General features: G+C 54.2%; 1 protein-coding gene across 1 annotated transcript in view; it reads left to right on the forward strand.

Moving 5' to 3' along the window:
- ERICH1 (glutamate rich 1) overlaps positions 1–20,830 on the forward strand; it is a 57,573-nt gene that overhangs the window by 36,012 nt on the left and 731 nt on the right. The window contains exons 4-5 of the mRNA XM_078069908.1: positions 12,407–12,874; positions 15,085–15,282. Of these exons, the coding sequence (XP_077926034.1) occupies positions 12,407–12,874; positions 15,085–15,282 (666 nt within the window). The remainder of the gene's footprint in view (positions 1–12,406; positions 12,875–15,084; positions 15,283–20,830) is intronic.

Consider the following 20,830-nt stretch of genomic DNA (forward strand, 5'->3'; position numbering starts at 1 on the left):
ACCCCAAAGTTTGATGAGGGCTAAAAATCTGGAATTAGGTCGTGTCCCTACTTATATTTACAGTGACAACAAGAGAAACGACCTCCGTGAAGTCACTTTGCCTTGATGCGCATCCCGCCGGGCTGGCTCCACTTGTCTAGAATCATGAACAGCTGGGCAGAGCCTTGACCGCAGGCCTGTCTTTCTTCCTCCAGTAGCTGGTGTGGGTGTGTTTCTCCTTCCTGCGTGGACGTGCCTGCCTCGTCCAGCCCTCCCCTCCTCGTCCCTCTGGCTTGGTGCCACAGAGAGGGGGCATGCACCTGGCCAGCGCTCAGTCCTGGCAGCCTTGTCCCAGGAGGGCTCCGGGGCAGCAGGCCCGGGATTCTGAGTACTGGCCATCTCCGCCACTCGGGGACCGCCAGGGCATCTGTGCCCATTCAGAGAGCCGTTACACATAAGCCGGGCCCGGTTCCTTACCCTGAGACAGGTGGCGAGGTCCCTCCACCACACCAGGCTGTCTGCAGCATCCCCCTGCTGCCCGTGGGGCTACTCTTGCCGTCCCTCTTCCCTGGGCTGATCCCCGCTGCCGGCCTAGCCCTTGGATTGTTTCCACAACATAAAGTATATTTAACACCTAAATAATTTATTGTTAGCATATACCCACAAAACTACTTACATGTCTTCACGACAGAATGTATCTGTGTATCGATGGGGCCAGCTTGCTTTAGGTGATGGTAACATTTGTATTGTATTCTCATTATTATAGTTTTAGTGACTACAACAGTTACGGTCTGTTCAGCGACAACAAACTGCCGTTTAGCTTTCCCGGTCTCGTTTCAGCGACTGAAAATGCTCCCTGGGGTTATCAGGTGTCTTCTGGCATGTTCCCTGCGGCTTGTTGCTTTTTATTATTATTATTATTATATTCAGTTAGCTAGCATATAGTACATCATTAGATTTTGATGTAGTGTCAACGATTCATCATTTGCCTGTAACACCCAGTGCTCATCACATCATGTGCCCTCTTACTACCCATCACCCGCTGACCCCATCCTCCACCCCCCTCCCTTCTGAAACCCTCAGTTTGTTTCCCAGAGTCCAGAGTCTCTCATGGTTCGTCTCCCTCTCTGATTTCCTCCCATTCAGATTTCCCTCCCTTCCCCTGTGGTCCTCCATGCTATTCCTTATGTTCCACAAATAAGTGAAACCATATGATAATTGTCTTTCTCTGCTTGACTTATTTCACTTAGCATAATCCCCTCCAGTTCCATCCATGTCAGTGCAGATGGTGGGTATTCATCCTTTCTGATGGCTGAGTAATATTCCATTGTATATATGGACCACATCTTCTTTATCCATTCGTCTGTTGAAGGACATCTCGGCTCTTTCCACAGTTTGGCTATTGCGGACATTGCTGCTATGAACATTGGGGAGCATATGGCCCTTCTTTTCACTACATCTGTGTCTTGTGCAATTGCTTGGTTGTAAGGTAGCTCTATTTTTAACGTCTTGAGGAACCTCCATACTGTTTTCCAGAGTGGCTGCACCAGCTTGCATTCCCACCAGCAGTGTAGGAGGGTTCCCCTTTCTCCACATCCTCACCAACATCTGTCGTTTCCTGACTTGTTAATAGCCATTCTGACTGGTGTGAGGTGGTATCTTAATGTGATTTTAATTTGGATTTCCCTGATGCCGAATGATGTTGAACATTTTTTCATGTGTCTGTTGGCCATCTGGATGTCTTCTTTGGAGAAATGTCTGTTCATGTCTTCTGCCCATTTTTTTACTGGATTATTTGTTTTTTGGGTGTTGAGTGTGAGAAGTTCTTTATAGATCTTGGCTATCAGCCCTTTATCTGTAGTGTCATTTGCAAATATCTTCTCCCATTCTGTGGGTTGCCTCTTTGTTTTGTTGACTGTTTCCTTTGCTGTGCAGAAGCTTTTTATCTTGATGAAGTCCCAAAAGTTCATTTTTGCCCTTGCTTCCCTTGCCTTTGGAGACGTGTCTTGAAAGAAGTTGCTGCAGCTGAGGTCGAAGAGGTTACTACCTGTGTTCTCCTCTAGGATTTTGATGGATTCCTGTCTCACATTGAGGTCTTTCATCCATTTTGAGTCTATTTTTGTGTCTGGTGTCAGAGAATGGTCCAGTTTAATTCTGCATGTCGCTGTCCAATATTCCCAATATTGAAGAGACTGGATACTCTTTTTTTTTCCCCCACTGGATACTCTTTTTCCATTGGACATTCTTTCCTGCTTTGTCAAAGATCAGTTGCCCATAGAGTTGAGGGTCCATTTCTGGGCTCTCTATTCTGTTCCACTGATCTGTGTGTCTGTTTTTGTGCCAGGACCATACTGTCTTGATGATGACAGCTTTGTAATAGAGCTTGAAGTCTGGAATTGTGATGCCACCAGCTTTGCTTTTCTTTTTCAACATTCCCCTGGCTATTTGGGGTCTTTTCTGGTTCCACACAAATTTTAGGATTGTTTGTTCCAGCTCTGTGAAAAATGTCGATGGTATTTTGATAAGGATTGCATTGAAAGTGTAGATTGCTCGGGGTAGCATTGACATTTTCACAATGTTTATTCTTCCAATCCATGAGCATGGAACGTGTTTCCATCTCTTTGTGTTTTCCTCCATTTCCTTCATCAGTGTCCTGTGGTTTCTAGAGTACAGATCCTTCACCTCTTTGGTTAGGCTCCTTGCTTTGACTGTCTTCCTGGCTGGGCTGGTTCCCAGTGAGCTTGCAGGAATGTTGGCTTGAGCGTTCCCCTGCAAGAGCTCTTCCTTCTTCAGCCTTCCCCTGGGAAGTCTGACTCCGTGCTTGGTTCACGGCCATCTCCAAAGCCCACCCACGTTTCCCATCACATTCCAGGGGCTCCTCACTCTCACGGTCCCTGTCCGTCTGCCCGGTAACTTTGCCCTTTGCACTCCCAGGCGGGGTGCAGTGCAGGTCTGAAACCCAGGAGCAGGACCCCGGTCTGCCTGGCGTTCAGCTGGGGGTGCGGCCGGCGAGCCGGGGCCACATCCCCGGTGGATCCAGCTCGGGACACTGAGCAGGGTCACTTCTCTGGTGAGCCCCGCCCAGTGCGTCAGCACCTGTGCCTGTCGGCCTCTGTGCGGCCCATTCTCAGCAGCCCTCACCACCCACACGTCTGCCACGGCGCTCCTGAGGTCCCAGACGCTTGGCTCACTGTCCCGCCCGCAGACGTCCCTCCTGAGGGCCCCACACCCCCGCCATCCGCAGCTGTGCCACCTGAGAGGGCTTCCCACGGCCCTGCTTCCGACCTGGTGCTGAAGGCTTGCTGGGTGTCCCCTCAGCTTCCTCACTGTGAGCTGTGACACCCGCAGTGTCCTCTAAGACGTGCCCCACGAGACCCCTCCAGCCCAGCCCAGGCGTCATTCCTCGTGTCTGTGCTCTGCCCACCAGTGTCTGCACACCGTCATCTCTATGTGTGTCGTCTTTCTCTCCCCTCTGGGCTCACTTGCCTGTCTAGTGGGGGGCACAGCTCGGACTTGTGTGCCCAGAAATAAGCCTGGCCATACGGTCAATGAATCTTGGACAAAGGGGGCAAGAATATGCAATTGGAAAAAACAGTCTCTTCAACAAATAGTGTTGGGATAACTGGACAGCTACATGCAAAACAGTGAAACTGGGCCACTTTCTTACCCACACACAAAAACAAACTCAAAATGGATGAAAGACCTAAATGGGAGACCTGAAACTATAAAAATGCTAGGAGAAAACATGGGGGGGGAAGCTCTTTGACATAGTTCTTATGAGTGATTTTTTAGATTTGACACCAAAAGCAGAGTCAATAAGAGCAAAAAATAAAATGACCAATTGGGACTATATCAAACTAAAAGGTTTTGCACAGTGAAGGAAACAACAAAACAAAAAGGCAGCCTACTAAATGGGAAAAACATTTGCAAAGTATATATCCAATAAGGGGTTAATGTCCCAAATATAAAAAGAATTCTTACAACAGTAGCCAAAAAACAGTCTGATTGAAAAATGGGCAGAAGACACGAACAGACATTTTTCCAAAGAAGACATCCAAATGGCCAACAGACACATGAAAAAGTGCTCAACATCATTCGGCATCAGGGAAATCCAAATCAAAATCACATTAAGATACCACCTCACACCAGTCAGAATGGCTAAAATTAACAAGTCAGGAAACGACAGATGTTGGTGAGGATGTGGAGAAAGGGGAACCCTCCTACACTGTTGGTGGGAATGCAAGCTGGTGCAGCCACTCTGGAAAACAGTATGGAGGTTCCTTAAACAATTCAAAAAGAGCTACCCTGTGACCCAGCTCTTCCACTTCCGGACACATAACCACAGGGAATGGAAACAGGATCTCAAGGACATGCCTGCCTCCCATGTTCATTGTGAGCTATTGACAGTAGCTGAAACATGGAACAACCCTACATGTCCATCAAAGGGTGAATGGACAAAGACCATATTGTGTACATACAACAGAATATGGTTCAGCCATGAGGAAGAGAGAAGTCCTGCATTTGCAACGACGTGGATGGACTTCGAGGGTATTATGCTACATGAAATAAGTCTGAGGGGGAAAGTTGAATCCTGCATTATGTCATATATGTGGAATCTAAACACAGAAGGCAAAGCCCTAGAAACAGAGCATAGGAAAGTGGTTGCTAGTGGTTGGGAGAAATAGGGAGAGGTTGGTAGAGGGTCCAGATTTTCAGCTATACGATGAGTCATGTGTGGGTTGCCCGACGTGTAGAGCTGGGGAGGGATGCCGTGGAGGGAGGGGCTCATGCAGAACCTGCAGTAATCATACTGAGAAGCACCCCCATCCAGAAGGATTCTCATGAAATGCCAAAGTAGCAGCCCCCACAGTACGTGCCAAAGTGTTGCCGAGGAGGACCCCGACCTCCCTGAGCTGCAGGCCTCAGGGCCGCACGTCATCGATGGCAGCTGAGCAGACTCTCTGCCGAGCAGGCTCACGCTAGTTCTCAACGCACCAGGTCACAGGGCTGGGTGCAAAAGGAGCATCTGTGCGGGGCTCACAGGTTCAGAGCACGGCAGGTGCACATTCTCCCCTGACTGTGGTCCCCGTGCCTGGCTGTGCACCGAGCTTTCGTGACGGGACTCCGTCAGCATCACCGGACAAGAAGGTACATCACCTGGTGGGGGATGGTGGGAGGTGCCAGGTGAAGTGGAAGAGAAGTGTGCAGGGAGTCTGCATCCACATCATCTGCCAGACTCCTGACCTGTTTGGGCCGCATTTTTCTTTCTGTATAATGAGGGGTTTGAATAGACGGTTTTCTGAATTCTCTCCCAGTTTTAAGGGTGAGTGCATTTAGATTTCCTTGAACTAATTGTCCTATAAAGTGACAATGGGTAGAGAAGATTCATGAAAATAATTCTGACGCAGCGTCTCTGACCCACCCTCTGTCCCACAGCGAGTCAGCGACACGCACCACAGGCTCACGGGCCAGTGAGGGGGTGGGGCACGCAAACACGATGCCGATGGTGGGGGGCAGGCTATTCAGCAGACCGGGTGTTCCCAAGAGCACGGAGGCTGGGATGGGACAGGGGCCGAGCCCAGTGAGGCCGCCTTTCACTCGGCCCACGGTCACTGCAGACAGGTGGCGGCCCACGTCCGAGGCTGCTTTCTCCATCTCGTCCCCACAGCCTAGCCCGACCACGCACCGAAGATGGCTGGTGATACCAAGAGCATCTTGCAGTGCTTTCCGACGGCGTCAGGGAAGTGACGGTGCACAGACCACGTTCTCCCAGGTGTGGCTGGCGGGACCCTCCAGAAAGGCACTCTGTGACTCCACGTAACCCACTCTCCCATCATCACATGGACACAGATTTGGTTACCGGTGACCCATGGTTTCACATGGGATTTCACAAATTCTTCTCCAGGGCAATTTGCACCTTCTTGTAAATTATCCGAGAAATAGGGAATGAAAAATAGTGTGAACATGGGACAGGGGTGTGGTTCCTGCCACCACTGACTATAGACCCAGTATAAAAGTGGTAATGTGGAATCAAGGATTTTGCTAAGCCTCTGCCATACCCTGAAATAATGAGGTAGCGCCAGAACCCTGTGAATTCTGCACAGGAATCTCACTGCATTCCCAAACTCAGTCCCATTCTGAATCTCCGCGTCATCAGAGCCTCTCAAGAACACGAGTTTGCCCAAACCAGTCATTGTGAAGTAGCAGGTGTCCACGAATGAGCCAGATGTTGGCAAGGATGTGGAGAGAGGGGAGCCCTCCTGCACTGTTGGTGCAGTGGTGGGTCTCTGCTTCCGGCCGGCAGACCTCACGAAGGAGGCCTCATGCCCGGTGTCCTCCAGGCCATTCTCGTCTCTGGTGGCATCTCTGAGAGCTTCCCAAAGCTACCAGGGTCCCAGCCATCCAGGACCCTACGTGAACTCACTGGTTACCCAAGGAACCCCCGTTAGGAAACAGTCAAGGAACCCGGATCTCCTCTAGATTCACCCCAATCAGTCTGATAGGGAGAGAGAAGCCCCACCTAAGAGGGTGTCTTTTTGGTTGTGTGGATACCACAGAGTAACTCTGAGGATCCCGAGATCTAAGTGGACCGCATGTCGCTATACCTCCGGCCCCAAAACACAGTTGATGCCTATTTGTGGACAAGAGAAATAAGCATCATTTGCTGTGAACTTCAGAGCACGAGGAGCTCTGCACAGTGTCCTTATTTTCTGTAGCCGGCTGGATCTGAAATGCGAGCTCTTCATTGAGAACCTAGTATGTCAAACACTGGAGAAACAGAAGTGGCTGAAACGTAGCCCTTAGAGCTCGCAGGTGAGTAATAAAGCCGGTAACAGGTCTTCTCCTCCCGTGCTGTGCGTTTCTAGTGGAAGGAGAACCCTGGGGACGAAGGAAGCCGGCAGGTCTGAGCTGTGCTTGGCAGTAAGCGAAGGCGGCTCGTAAACAAGAGGAACAATTTAGTTTTAGGCACAGAGAATGAAGAATCATGAGAAGGTCTGGTATGTTCATGTGAAAAGTGTTGTAAAGGGTCAGATTTATCATTTCACCGTATTTTTATAAATTATTCTACATTACTAGGAGTTTTGCATGTAACCCAGCCAAACAGCTGCGTTCTGTTCTGCTTATAAAAGTAGTTACATTTGTTTGCGGGTAGGCATTGCCCAAGGGACATACATGGTCTATAGGTTGTTCTGAGATGTTAACACTTAAAATAAATGGTCTTTATATTGACTGTATTGCCTACATATCAGATCTAATTACTAACACACGTTACTGTTTTTCAAAAGAAATGTTGAACCATGCCTGGGTCTGTATTGACTGCAATTTTCAAGCTAAGTTGCATCAAGATGTTATCCTTAGGACACAAATAGGGGACATAGTCGCTAAGCCCTGCGGCCGTGCGGGATGTCACGGGACCGCAGAAGGGCGGGGCAGCTGCACGTGATCCTGGGAGCAGACTGGGCATGCTGGGTGTCTGCTTACCAGTTGGCCCGTCTGGAAGCTCAGGCTGTGAAGCCCGTCCTACCTGCAGAGAATGGGTTCACACAAGGAAAATCTGAGCTCTGGCGCCCCGAACAACTATGCAAACGGGTGTTCGGAAGCCACCGGGGCTGCAGGTCTGGTGGACACGGATGGACCGTGCACCGTGTGTGAGGCCGCCTCCACCACACAGGTCGGGGCCACGTCAGGAGAGGGTTGGTGTGTCCACCCTGGCCGTCCGCACCCTCCCTGTTCCTTGCTTCACGTCTTTCCCGGAGGTGAGAGGCGAGAGGCGGGTGCCCGGCGTCCCCACATTTCCAGCTCAGGGGGTCTGGGACACGGATGCACCTGCCCAGCACACAGCCTGCCCGCTCGGCCTGCGGCTTCCCTCCTCGTCCCTGGTCTGTCTTGTTCTTGGAGACATGTTTACTCCATGCAGACCTTCTGTAGCTCGGTATTTATTGAATAACTTCTGTGTCTCTTCCTTACTTACACTGTTTTGATTACTTTCCTGATTGCCCATTCTTTAACTTTTTTTATTTATTGCCCATAATTTAACTTTAATGAGTTGTTTCATGGTTTTAACATTTTATCTAAGGGATTTGGGATTTTATTGCCATATATTAAACCACTTATTTTATTAATTCAAAACTTTCACCATTTTATTGGTCATTTTATTGAAAGTTATCACAGAGAATTATTCTAAACATGAATTGTTTTGAGAAGTCCATATCCGAGTGTTTTTGTGGGCGAGGCACCACCTAATTATCCTTCCACTAAATGCCTGTTTCTCAGTTTTCTTTTTTTTTTTTTTTTTTAAGATTTTATTTATTTATTTGACAGAGAGAGACACAGCGAGAGAGGGAACACAAGCAGGGGGAGTGGGAGAGGGAGAAGCAGGCTTCCCGCCGAGCAGGGAGCCCGATGTGAGACTCGATCCCAGGACCCTGGGATCACGACCTGAGCCGAAGGCAGACGCTTAACGACTGAGCCACCCAGGCGCCCCTGTTTCTCAGTTTTCAAGACTAAAGTTTCATTTTCCAAAGACAGAGAACTCAAGCCTATTCAGAACTAACTAGAGAACTGGGAGATGATTTCAATATCAAAACCTGTTTCAGAAAAGAAGGCAGGAAGTAACGAGGCTGAAGATTATTAGGTCGTGTATGTTGACCGCGTATTTGTTATGTTCTTGTGAAGTAGATATTTAGTGTGGCAACAGATCAGAACATCTTATCAGAACAAAGTGATCTGATTGCCATCAGGCAGACAGACTTATAATCGTGAGGAATTCATTATCTAGATGGTAGTGTTTTGTTTTTGTTTTTGAGAGGATGAGTCAGAGAGAGAGAGAGAGAGAGAGAGGGAGCGGAGAGGATCTCAAGCAGACCCCCGCTCAGCACGGAGCCCAGCACGGAGCTCGATCCCATGAGATCATGACTGGAGCTGAAACCAAGAGTCTGACACTAACTGACTGAGCCACCCAGGCGCCCCCAGATTGTAGGGTTTGGAGCCTGGTGCCCTTTGTATGACATGAAGGTCCCGTGCGTTCTTTGGATGTTATTTGGGATTAAAAGCTAAATTATAGCTTGGAACTGAAGCGAAGCCCAGGCAGACCTCTTCCCTGTGGCCAGCCGTCGCGCTGCTTCCCCTTCTTGCTCTTTGGAAATTTCTGCTCTAGATATCCAGAACCAATTAAAAAAAAGAGTGAGCAAATCCATTTTTTAAAGTTACAGGGAACTCTTAAAGTCCCCTCTGCCCAGTATGCAGGCTGGGCTGCAGACGGGCCCCTGCCTGGCTCTCCCGTGTCCCTGTCCCCTCAGTCTCGGGGTGAGGAGGGCAGTCCCGAGAGCCAGGCAACCACATCCTGATGAAACCCGCACCCCATTTTCACTTTGCCGAATGTGTGCAGTCGGCACCTGTCACTGGCCAATACTGTCCTGAATTTGAGGCAAACAACAGACTATGGAAGTAATACGAGGGGCGCCTGGGCGGCTCAGTCGGTGAAGCATCTGCCTTCGGCTCGGGTCATGCTCTCAGGGTCCTGGGCTCGAGTCCCACATCTGGCTCCCTGCTCAGTGGGGAGTCTGCTTCTCCCTCTCCCTCTGTCGCTCTCTCTCAAATAAAAGACCTTTAAAAACGAAAGTAATTTGAAGCACCTCATATCTTCATATTTTAACAGGCCTGCCATGTGTATGGTTTAGATCAACACTAACTGTAAGCTTACTACTTTGCATTTAGCATCTAAAGGACACTGAGAGCCAAAGGGTAATTATCAAATGCATTTGTAGCCTTAGCTTTGCATCTAGAATAAAACTCACATTTCCTTTAAAATACTTAGCTTTTTTTTAATGCAACATGGTACAGCTGTGAGAATTGGAATAAGCTGGAGACTATGGCTATTTTTGGTATCTAACTATTTCTACTATAGCAGTTCATCAGAATGTAGGTGCCAAATAGTAGCTGAGAGAACTTTGACAAATTGTGATTATTTTTAAAATTAGCGTGTCTGAAAGGTATGTTTTGGGGATGGCAGCTTTTCAAAATTAGTGTGCTTCTCAGATTTATAAATAGTCAGACCACTGGCTCCCTAATATAAATGTTCCCATAGCTCTCATTGTGCATGAGGGTTTGAAGAAGGCAAGATTGCAGGTGTGTAGTGGGCCAGTGAAGACGGAATGTTCTGGAGTCAATGGAGGAGTGCATGTTTGGACAAAGTCCCTTCGAGGAGCGGCAACCCAGCTTCTCTTGTGAGATGCAAGGTCAGGTTAGCAGAAGTCACAGAAAATTAGCATTTAAGGTACTTTTCATTGTCGAAGTGCCTTGTTTTCAAAGGGCAGGGAGCTTGCAGAATGAAGAGAGAGCTCCGGATCTGAGTCCTTTGGGCTGGTCCTTCCCGGTGCCTCCCGGGGCTGAACCCCCGTGCGCACTGCGGCCCCAGACTGAGCCCCAGGGACCCCGCACGTGCCAGGCTGTCAGGGAGGGGCTGCTCTCCCCGGCGTGGAGGCTGGAACCTGTAGGCCACCCTGGGGGCGGTGGGCAGGGCTCGCGCACGGCTCGCACAAAGGTGGCCTCTGCCCCTGCGGGGCTGGTGCTGGACCCCCTGCATCGCGCTCGGGCGCGTGGCCCCGCACTGGGCCGGGATCGCACCCGCGCAGAAGGTGCCGCGAACCAGGCGGCAGGCCCCCGGTCCTCGGCGCTGACAGCGCAGCCCCTGATCACTCCGTTCTCAGCAGGGCTCGGGGCCAGTGTGGACAGTCGGCGGCGCCAGGCGCTGACGGTGGCCGTCCAGGTGCGAGCCCTTCCCGTTGGCGGGGCTTGGGGACGGCCGTGGAGGCGGCACCCCGCGTGCGCCCGGGAGGCGGAGCGGTGGCGTTTGCGCGGGAGCCCCGGTGCCGGGGCTGGAGGAGCGCGGGAGCACATGGGGGCCGCGCCGCACGCGGCTGTGGCAGCAGGCGGGGTCCGTGCGCCCCAGAAGGAGCGGGCCGGGCGTGCGCCGTGCTCCCTGCGCGGTGTTACACGCTCCCGGGCGGGCTGCGGGCCTGAACTCACGGTGCACCTGTCGGTCAGGCCGCCGTAAACCGGGAACTTGCCACCCGCACGTGGGTTTCCTTTCTCTCCGCCTGCCTTCCACCTCCACGCGTCCGTGTGTCCGTCCCTCCAGCCCACACAGCAGGTGCTCACAGGCCCGCAGTGGAGACAGCCCGCCCTTGTGGGGTTGCTGCCCGGGGACGGTGTGAGGGTCCTGAGACAGAGACGCAGAGACGGACAGAGACAGAGACACAGAGACAGACGGAGAGACAGAGAGACGGAGAGACGGAGAGAGAGACAGAGAGATGGAGAGAGAGACAGAGAGACAGAGATGGAGAGAGAGACACAGAGACGGAGAGAGACAGAGACAGAGGGACATAGAGACACAGAGACAGAGAAAGAGAGAGACAGAGGTGGAGAGAAATAGAGACAGAGAGATGGAGACAGAGAGACATAGAGAGGCTAAGAGAGACCAAGACACAGAGACAGAGGCTGAGAGACAGACACAGAGACAGAGAGTTAGAGATAGAGACACAGAGAGAATGAGAGAGACACAAACTGAGACAGAGACAGAGAGACTGAGAGACAGAGACAGAGACAGAGAGCTTGAGACTGAGAGACAGACAGAGACACAGACACAGAAATAGAGACAGAGAGAGACATAGAGAGACTAAGAGAGACAGAGACATACAGAGACACAGAGACTGAGACAGAGACAGACTGCGACAGAGATGGACACAGAAACAGAAGACAGAGACACAGAGACGGAGGCAGCCCCTTAGCTGACGCAGCAGCAGCCTCAGGGCCTTCACTGTTGTCCCGTATTCAACGCTGGGGCTTCAGGGTGAGCACGTCACAGCCCCTGACGCCGCACTCTCGTTGGAGGCCTGCCGGGCATGCCCACAGCCAACCCACTGCCGCTGACCGCGAGCCCAAGCTCCATCTTCATTTCAAAATGTGACCTCGTGCTGGTTCACACGGGCAAGGCGACCCTAGTTATGACTTATTCTCACATCCGAGTAGCTCTTAGAAGGCACCAAAGTAAAATTTTAAAAAACAGGAATTAATGTGTTTTCCCCAAGGCTGCAGGCCTGAAATTTTACTTCCAATAAAATTGCAACAGCTCTTACATCCCTGAAGTCTCACCATTTGTCATGATTGTAGCAACGGTGAACGTGCGTGTATCTGTCTCCGTGCAGGCCTCTCTGGAAGAACACGTCCGCCGCTCATTTAGTTAAGGGTAAGTCCCAGGTTCCTCGATCACGTAGTTACTTGAGATAAAGTTGAGAATCACTGAAGTAAATATTTTAAATTCCTTTTCTACTGAATCTGCAAGATTCTAATGGAAAACTTAACCTAATATGTTTGTTATGGTTCCATTGTACAGAAAATGGTTGTATTTGAATTTTTGTTTTTATAGATGAGGATCTTCATGATCAACCAAAGAGAAGAAGAGCAAGAAAGCATAAATCCAAGAAAAGTTTTAAAAATCCCAATAATGATCATGCAGAACAAGCAGAATTAAAGAAACAGCAGAGTCTTTCACAAGAAAAACTGCAGCCACGGCCCACAGATGGCCCCACAATCAGTAAAAATAAAAAGAGGAAACTGAAGAAGAAGCAGCAGATGAAGAGGAAGAAAGCTGCTGGCTTACTGACCACAGCCTCTGGCCGCAACTTCATGTACCAGCCCGAGGAGGGCGACAGCGAGCAAGAAGCCCTGAGAGAGAGTGACGGGGAGGATGCGGAGGATCACAGGGAGGACGGTGCAGACGCCCGCGGGGAGGACGGTGCAGACGCCAATGAGGAAGACATTAAAAGTACCAATGAAAAGGCAGATGATATCCTAAAGTTTCTAAAGTCAACACAAGAAATTTACTTTTATGATGGTATGTTTTTTATCGTTCTTTTGAATAATGGCATCCACTTATTTGGAAAAGTAAGCAAATATAAAATATTTAAATGTTTAAAATATAAAACACTAAAATATTCAGTAGTCAAAATAAGTCATTAGTTTTGAGGCAAAGATGAGAATATTTAAACTCTGTCCAGCAGGGATGCGGAATGGCTTGTGCTCCAGGCTGCGGCTCCTCACGTGGCTGGTCTCTGCATCCTCACTGCTTTAAACGCGATTGCAGAGGCTCTTGGTATTCTCAGCTCTATTTCCACAGGCACGGTCAGTCCAGATTGCAGGTGTGATGAACTCAGGCTCGTTTTCAAGAGCTAATCGGGAAGTAAAAGTATAAGCACAACCATCCCCTCTGAGACGTACCTTGATTTACTTCCCACACGTAACTTGCGGATTTAAGATTTTCAGGGAGCGTCTTTGAGCAACTCTCTATATTGACACAGGAGATGAAAAAGGGAAGCACATTTATTCTCATGGATGGTAATTGCTTACGTTTGTGTTGAGGTTTACTGACGGCTGACCTCAGGATCAGGAAGGGGCAGGTGCTGAGTTGAGCCACCATGTTCACACCAAGGACAGAGGCGCTCGGGATGAACCGTTGCCCATTCTGACAACGTTCCTAGTGGATTCAGGGGCAGGGGTGGGTTTAGTGTATCCCGATGTGAGCAAGAATTTGACCTTATCAATAAGACTGAGAAATATTGGCTCTGTGATAATTTGGGGGGTAAGGAAGTGATTTACACAAGGGTGTGAAAATGCCATTGTTAATAGATCAGTTTAACCCTTTCCCCTTTAGCACGTCTATCAGCGCTTTGTCTTAACAGAGCGAAAACAAACGTAATAGCTAAACGAGGCTAGTAGGAACACATAGCTAATACGCAGCAGAGCAGAAGGAGCCTCAGAAAGACCTCAGTACAGGATCCATCGCGTGTGAGTCTAGGAGGTTCTGCGGAAAAGCGCCCAAGAGGGCAGACCCCAGAGGAGGTGACACGACGTGAGGGCTGAGCCCTAACTCCACGGCCTCCTTTCCCCGGGGGCGTCTGCCGGCCATGCATGTGGGCGCTGGAGCGGGGCGCAGGGGAGGGCCGGCCGAGCCCTGGGAAGCTCACCCACCAGTGTGTGCAGCTTCGGCCACAGTGCAGGCCTGTGGGTCTCTCAGAACCTTTGCCAGATGCCAACCTGTGGGGTGCAAGGTAGGGAGAAGCGAGGAGCTTCAACAACATGGTGGACCTCTCGGCAGTTTTGGGGTGCTGACAAGGTTGACATCCCAGAGGGCCACGCACTTGGAGCAGGGGTGGGTGGAGGCGGCTGAGCCCACCGTGTGTCAGCTCAGTCCCTGCAGGGGCGGGTTGGCCCAGACCACCACCAGTTTCCATACTCATGCACTCCAACTTAGCAGGCAAAACCACGAGAAGAACGTGCAATGGAGACATTGATGTTATCAGAAGGCACTGAAAGAAGTATGATTAAGGTGCTCAAAAAAATAGGGAGAAAAAGGTGAAAAATTGGAGAATTTCACCAGATAGCCTCAATCTATTAAGACAGTCAAATGGAAATTGTGAGAAATATAATAACTGAAATTAAGAACTCAATGCTGAGTCTCAGCCGCAGGTCAGGTTCAGCATGAGGGAGATCAGTGGCCGGGAAACAGGCAGGATAGAACCTGCAGATGCGTGCTCGCGGGCGCCGGGGGGACGGGAACGGGTCTGACATGCATGTACGTGGGGTCCAGGACAGGGCGCTGGGGGCCGTGTGCAGAGGTAATAGTTGGGAGTTCTTCAAAGTTGGGAAAGGCCATCAAGTCATAGACTCAAAATGCTGTATGAAGTCCAAGCGGGACTAATGCAGAGAACAGCACAGCAAAAACACTTGCCGTTGAGTGGGAACGGGGCACCTGAGGCCGTCTGCAGGCTGGGCCGTGTCCGTGGCCCTGCCACGGCCCGTGACTCCTAGCGGTGTTTCTGGAAGGCGTCGCAGGAGATGGAGGCCCAGACAGAGGCAGGCCTCCAGCGGCTTCAGCGAGCCCTAGTTCCTTGCTGACGGTTCACATTCTGCTCCAGTGGCCCCTCCTGGCAGCTTCCTCTGTCCCCAGCAGCTCATTCTGAGTAGAGACGCGTTAGGTGGGAAGTACCTTCAGCCGACAGAAAGAAACATAAACGTGTGTTTCTCTGGGACCCTGGCTTTGCTTAGGTGCCTCCAAGGATGATGCAGACTCTGCTGTGTCCGTGGAAGCCAGTCAGGAGCTGTTCCAGCATCTCGAGGCTCACAGCATGTCCCCCTCCGATGTGCGCCTTGTGCATCACATGAAAACGCTGTTACTCGTGCGAGACACCGAGAGCCTGCAGCATGCCCTGGAGAGGCTCCCAGCATGTTGCGCCATGCCGCCCGGTACGTACTGGGCCCCTGGGGTCAGCCCCGAGGCCGGGGGGCAGAGCATCGGGGACGCGCGCGTGCTTGTGGACACGGGAATGTGCTTGCCGTAAGCAGGACTCACGTGACGGGCGCGGAAGGACCTGTGCCACCCGATCTTCCAGGCGCTGAGCTGTCTGGGCCAGATGTCATCAGTTTAAATGTCACCCCTTCCCCGCTTCCTCCTCTGCTCTGCTGGTAGGAGGCTGACTTTTTCTGCCCACTAAATATCTTGGGGAGACGTGAATTACAAGACGACTTTTCTTTTGTGTACCAACCTTTCTTGGGTGCCCTTTCCAGACAAACTGTCAGGTGCTGGGGCCAACCGTGCCCCAGTGCTCCCAGCACCGGGGTGCTGACTTCGTGTCAGTAGCTTGAAATGGGCGTTGGGGGGAGTATCAGGCCACGGGAGTGTGCAGACGCCAAGGATCAGAAAATCAAGGCTTTTCCTAGAGAACCACCGCAGAGCCCCACGCCTGACCCACACCAGGCCCGTGGCACCTTTTCAGCTGAATGAATGGAGGGGTTCTGCAGACTTCTCCGAGGGAATGTCAAAGTGACCACAATGACTGTGTCCACCCAGAAACCTCAGGGTGCAGCTGAAAGGTCAAGACTAACATGGTATCAAATCAGGTGAAAGGACAGTAAGGCCATCCCAGCGTGGCGCTGGGGTGATGAGCAGGGGAGTGACAGGGACCGTCAACACTTCATTCTCCAATTGGGGAGGCCGGTCACCGAGCTGGGGTCCCAGAGGTCCCAGAGGTCCCAGAGGTCCTGAATTAGCGTGTTTGTTGAGCTTCATTGGGCGTCTGCCTGTGCCGCCCTGTCCTCAGCTGCTGGATTCTCGGAGAACGGGGCAGACGAAGCCCTGCCCTTGGGTCCTCGTGTGCTGGTGGGGCGACTGGAGATCTGGAGCTGACCCCCGCCGTGTGCACGCTAGACAGGAACCTTGTGTCCCGGTGGGGAGACAGGTGACGAGATCGGGAGCTGACCCCCGCCGTGTGCACGCTAGACAGGAACCTCGTGTCCCGGTGGGGAGACAGGTGACGAGATCGGGAGCTGACCCCCGCCGTGTGCACGCTAGACAGGAGCCTCGTGTCCCGGTGGGGAGACGGGTGACGAGATCGGGAGCTGACCCCCGCCGTGTGCACGCTAGACAGGAGCCTTGTGTCCCGGTGGGGAGACAGGTGACGAGATCGGGAGCTGACCCCCTCTGTGTGCACGCTAGACAGGAGCCTCATGTACTGGTGGGGAGACTGGGGAGATGGGGAGCTGACCCCCACCGTGTGCACGCTAGACAGGAACCTCGTGTCCCGGTGGGGAGACGGGTGACGAGATCGGGAGCTGACCCCCGCCGTGTGCACGCTAGACAGGAACCTTGTGTCCCGGTGGGGCGACTGGAGATCGGGAGCTGACCCCCTCTGTGTGCACGCTAGACAGGAACCTTGTGTCCCGGTGGGGAGACAGGTGACGAGATCGGGAGCTGACCCCCGCCGTGTGCACGCTAGACAGGAGCCTCATGTACTGGTGGGGAGACTGGGGAGATGGGGAGCTGACCCCCACCGTGTGCACGCTAGACAGGAGCCTCGTGTCCCGGTGGGGAGACGGGTGACGAGATCGGGAGCTGACCCCCGCCATGTGCACACTAGACAGGAGCCTCGTGTCCCGGTGGGGAGACGGGGGAGATCGGGAGCTGACCCCCGCCGTGTGCACGCTAGACAGGAACCTTGTGTCCCGGTGGGGAGACTGGAGATCTGGAGCTGACCCCCGCCGTGTGCACGCTAGACAGGAACCTTGTGTCCCGGTGGGGAGACTGGAGATCTGGAGCTGACCCCCGCCGTGTGCACGCTAGACAGGAACCTTGTGTCCCGGTGGGGAGACTGGAGATCTGGAGCTGACTCCCGCCGTGTGCACGCTAGACAGGAACCTTGTGTCCCGGTGGGGAGACAGGTGACGAGATCGGGAGCTGACCCCCGCCGTGTGCACGCTAGACAGGAGCCTCATGTACTGGTGGGGAGACTGGGGAGATTGGGAGCTGACCCCCACCGTGTGCACGCTAGACAGGAGCCTCGTGTCCCAGTGGGGAGACGGGTGACGAGATCGGGAGCTGACCCCCGCCGTGTGCACGCTAGACAGGAGCCTCGTGTCCTGGTGGGGAGACGGGTGACGAGATCGGGAGCTGACCCCCGCCATGTGCACGCTAGACAGGAACCTTGTGTCCCGGTGGGGAGACAGGTGACGAGATCGGGAGCTGACCCCCGCCGTGTGCACGCTAGACAGGAGCCTCATGTACTGGTGGGGAGACTGGGGAGATTGGGAGCTGACCCCCACCGTGTGCACGCTAGACAGGAGCCTCGTGTCCCAGTGGGGAGACGGGTGACGAGATCGGGAGCTGACCCCCGCCATGTGCACGCTAGACAGGAACCTTGTGTCCCAGTGGAGAGACAGGTGATGAGATCGGGAGCTGACCCCTGCCATGTGCACGCTACACAGGAGCCTTGTGTCCCAGTGGGGAGACAGGTGACGAGATCGGGAGCTGACCCCCGCCATGTGCACACTAGACAGGAGCCTCGTGTCCTGGTAGGGAGACGGGTGACGAGATCGGGAGCTGACCCCCGCCATGTGCACGCTAGACAGGAGCCTCGTGTCCTGGTGGGGAGACGGGTGACGAGATTAGGAGCTGACCCCTGCTGTGTGCAGCTAGACAGGAGCCTCGTGTCCCGGTGGGGAGACAGGTGACGAGATCGGGAGCTGACCCCCTCTGTGTGCACGCTAGACAGGAGCCTTGTGTCCCAGTGGGGAGACAGGTGACGAGATTAGGAGCTGACCCCTGCCATGTGCAGCTAGACAGGAGCCTCGTGTCCCAGTGGGGAGACAGGTGATGAGATCGGGAGCTGACCCCTGCCGTGTGCACGCTAGACAGGAGCCTTGTGTCCCAGTGGGGAGACAGGTGACGAGATCGGGAGCTGACCCCCGCCATGTGCACGCTAGATTGGAGTCTGCGGAGAAGGAAAACCCACAGGGAGGGGATATTCTTGCAGCCAGGAGCAAATGCACTGGGATGGGGTGTGGTGGGTATCTCATGGTGGGAGCAGGTCGTGGGCACGCACAGGCAGATGGAGGGCGACCTGGCGGTGTTGGCCCGAGTGCGGAGTCATGCCATCGCTATGGGCTTCTGCTCCCAGACACAAGCAAGACCCCCGGCTGTCGAGTTCAGACCAGAGTGGAGGGTCAGGAGCAGAAGGCCGGGGCCTTTGCTTATGGTGAGAGAGGCGGTCCGGAGGTGTGGGAGGTTCAGGGAGGCTGTGCAGGGGGAAGCCACAGGATGGCCAGCTGAGCAGGCGTGGGGCCTGAGCCTCTGGAAGAGCCCAGTGGCCGGTTCTGAGCTGTGATGCTCGGAGGGGCAGAGTCCAGGGAGGGGGACCTCAGGAGCCAGGGTCGCCTGGGGCCGGGCGGGATGCTGGCCGGACACCCAGGGTGAGACTGAGGATGGGGAAGGTCACCAGGGCCACCTTCGCAGGGCAGAGAGGGTGGAGGAGAGCAGAGACCCGTCCGGGGGCCCCTGCAGGAGGAGGCGCGGGGGAGCCTGGAGGCGAGCGAGCGGGAAGGCATGGCGCAGCAGAAGCTGAGGCACCCAAGCCCTTCTCACGAGGAGCTCCGCTCAGGGGGGTCGGGCGGCCAGGGCTTCCCGGGCAGCTCGCTGGTGGTCGTGCTAGATGGAGCAGACTTCAGTTTCCATAAAGTTTCAGCTCAAATTGCAGAAAGCCAGTTTTATTAAATTAAACAAATATAAAGTTTTTATGAGGTAAAAATAAATCATTTAAAATTTTCAGAATTTGTGCTGTGTTCCTCACACTGAGGCCTTTCTTCTGCGTTGCTCTAAAATGTGTCGGCAGAGTGCTCAGCAGCAGTTGGGGATTTAGCAGGAATGTTTCTCTGGGCTTCTTACGTTCAGGTCACTGGGCAAGTTTTGTCTACAAGCACACTTACTTTCAGCACTTGGTAGAACTAAAACTTACATATGAAGCACTTTTCTTAAAAATGAGTTCCCTTTTAGTGCATGTAGGATATGCTTTCAGAGTTGTTCTATTTAAAGCTGTTTTGTAGACAAAACAAAGCACGTTACCAGCAGTGAAGCCCTGTCGTCAGACCGGTGTGTCTGAGGCACGCTTGTCGTGGGCGCGGCGCAGGGGCGCGCGGCTGGGCCAGGACCACAGCGCTCGGGAGCTGCAGAGGGTCCCTGCCCGCCGCGCAGTCATTACCGTTCCTGACGCGCGGCCCTTTCCTGGCCGCGCCCTAGTCGGTCTCTTCACGGCTCCGTGTTTACGGAGCTAGGACCAAGCTGGTGCCCAGGAAAGGGGCCCACCTCGCTGACCGCTTACGGCTCCCGCACAGGCGCCTACGGTTCCGGCAGGAACGCTGCGGTCTACTGCGTGTTGTCACGCGACCCTCCTTGACGCCTGGTGAGGGAGCGCGGGGTCAGGCCGCTGGCCGGGGCAGCAGGGCGCATCCGGACCGGCCTTAGCCCTGGGCCTCTGTTCCGAGCGCGCAGTGGGGTGGGCCTCCCAGCGGAGCCGGCTGCATCTGACCCGGCTGCAGGGCGCGCTGGCAGCCGCCGCTCCCCAGGGCAGCCCCGTCTCCGACCGGCCCCGAGGCCGCTGTGCGTAGTGGCGGCCTGTGACGGGTGTCCGAGCGCTTAGGAGGCCCGGCGACTGGGGAGAGGCATCCGCACTGGAAGCTGCACAGGCCCGGGAGGCGGGAGAGGGGCGGGTGGAGCCACGGCCGGCTGCAGGCACCACGGTGCGCTAGGGCATCTCCTACGTGTGCCTGCGTGAGGTCCCGGCGCCCCCGCGGAGGGGTTCTGCCGCGGACCCCCGAGCGCTCTGTCCCCAGCGCATACACCTGTGCCCGCGGGCCCAGCGCCCCCACGGAGGGGTTCCGCCGCGGACCCCCGAGCGCTCTGTCCCCCAGCGCGTACACCTGTGCCCGCGGCCCCAGCGCCCCCGCGGAGGGGTTCCACCTCGGACCCCTGAGCGCTCTGTCCCCCAGCGCGTACACCTGTGCCCGCGGGCCCAGCGCCCCCGCGGAGGGGTTCTGCCGCGGACCCCCGAGCGCTCTGTCCCCCAGCGCGTACACCTGTGCCCGCGGCCCCAGCGCCCCCGCGGAGGGGTTCCACCTCGGACCCCTGAGCGCTCTGTCCCCCAGCGCGTACACCTGTGCCCGCGGGCCCAGCGCCCCCACGGAGGGGTTCCGCCGCGGACCCCCGAGCGCTCTGTCCCCCAGCGCGTACACCTGTGCCCGCGGCCCCGGCGCCCCCGCGGAGGGGTTCCACCTCGGACCCCTGAGCGCTCTGTCCCCCAGCGCGTACACCTGTGCCCGCGGGCCCAGCGCCCCCGCGGAGGGGTTCTGCCGCGGACCCCGCGCGCTCTGTTCCCCTGTGCGCACACGTGTGCCTGCGCTGGGTTTCAGTGTCCCCTCCCCTGAGCGCCGGTGGTCGCGCGATTCCGTCACGGGTGTTCGGAAGGTC

The sequence above is a fragment of the Halichoerus grypus genome, chromosome 3, assembly GCF_964656455.1.
Source record: "Halichoerus grypus chromosome 3, mHalGry1.hap1.1, whole genome shotgun sequence".
Lineage (NCBI taxonomy): Eukaryota > Metazoa > Chordata > Mammalia > Carnivora > Phocidae > Halichoerus > Halichoerus grypus.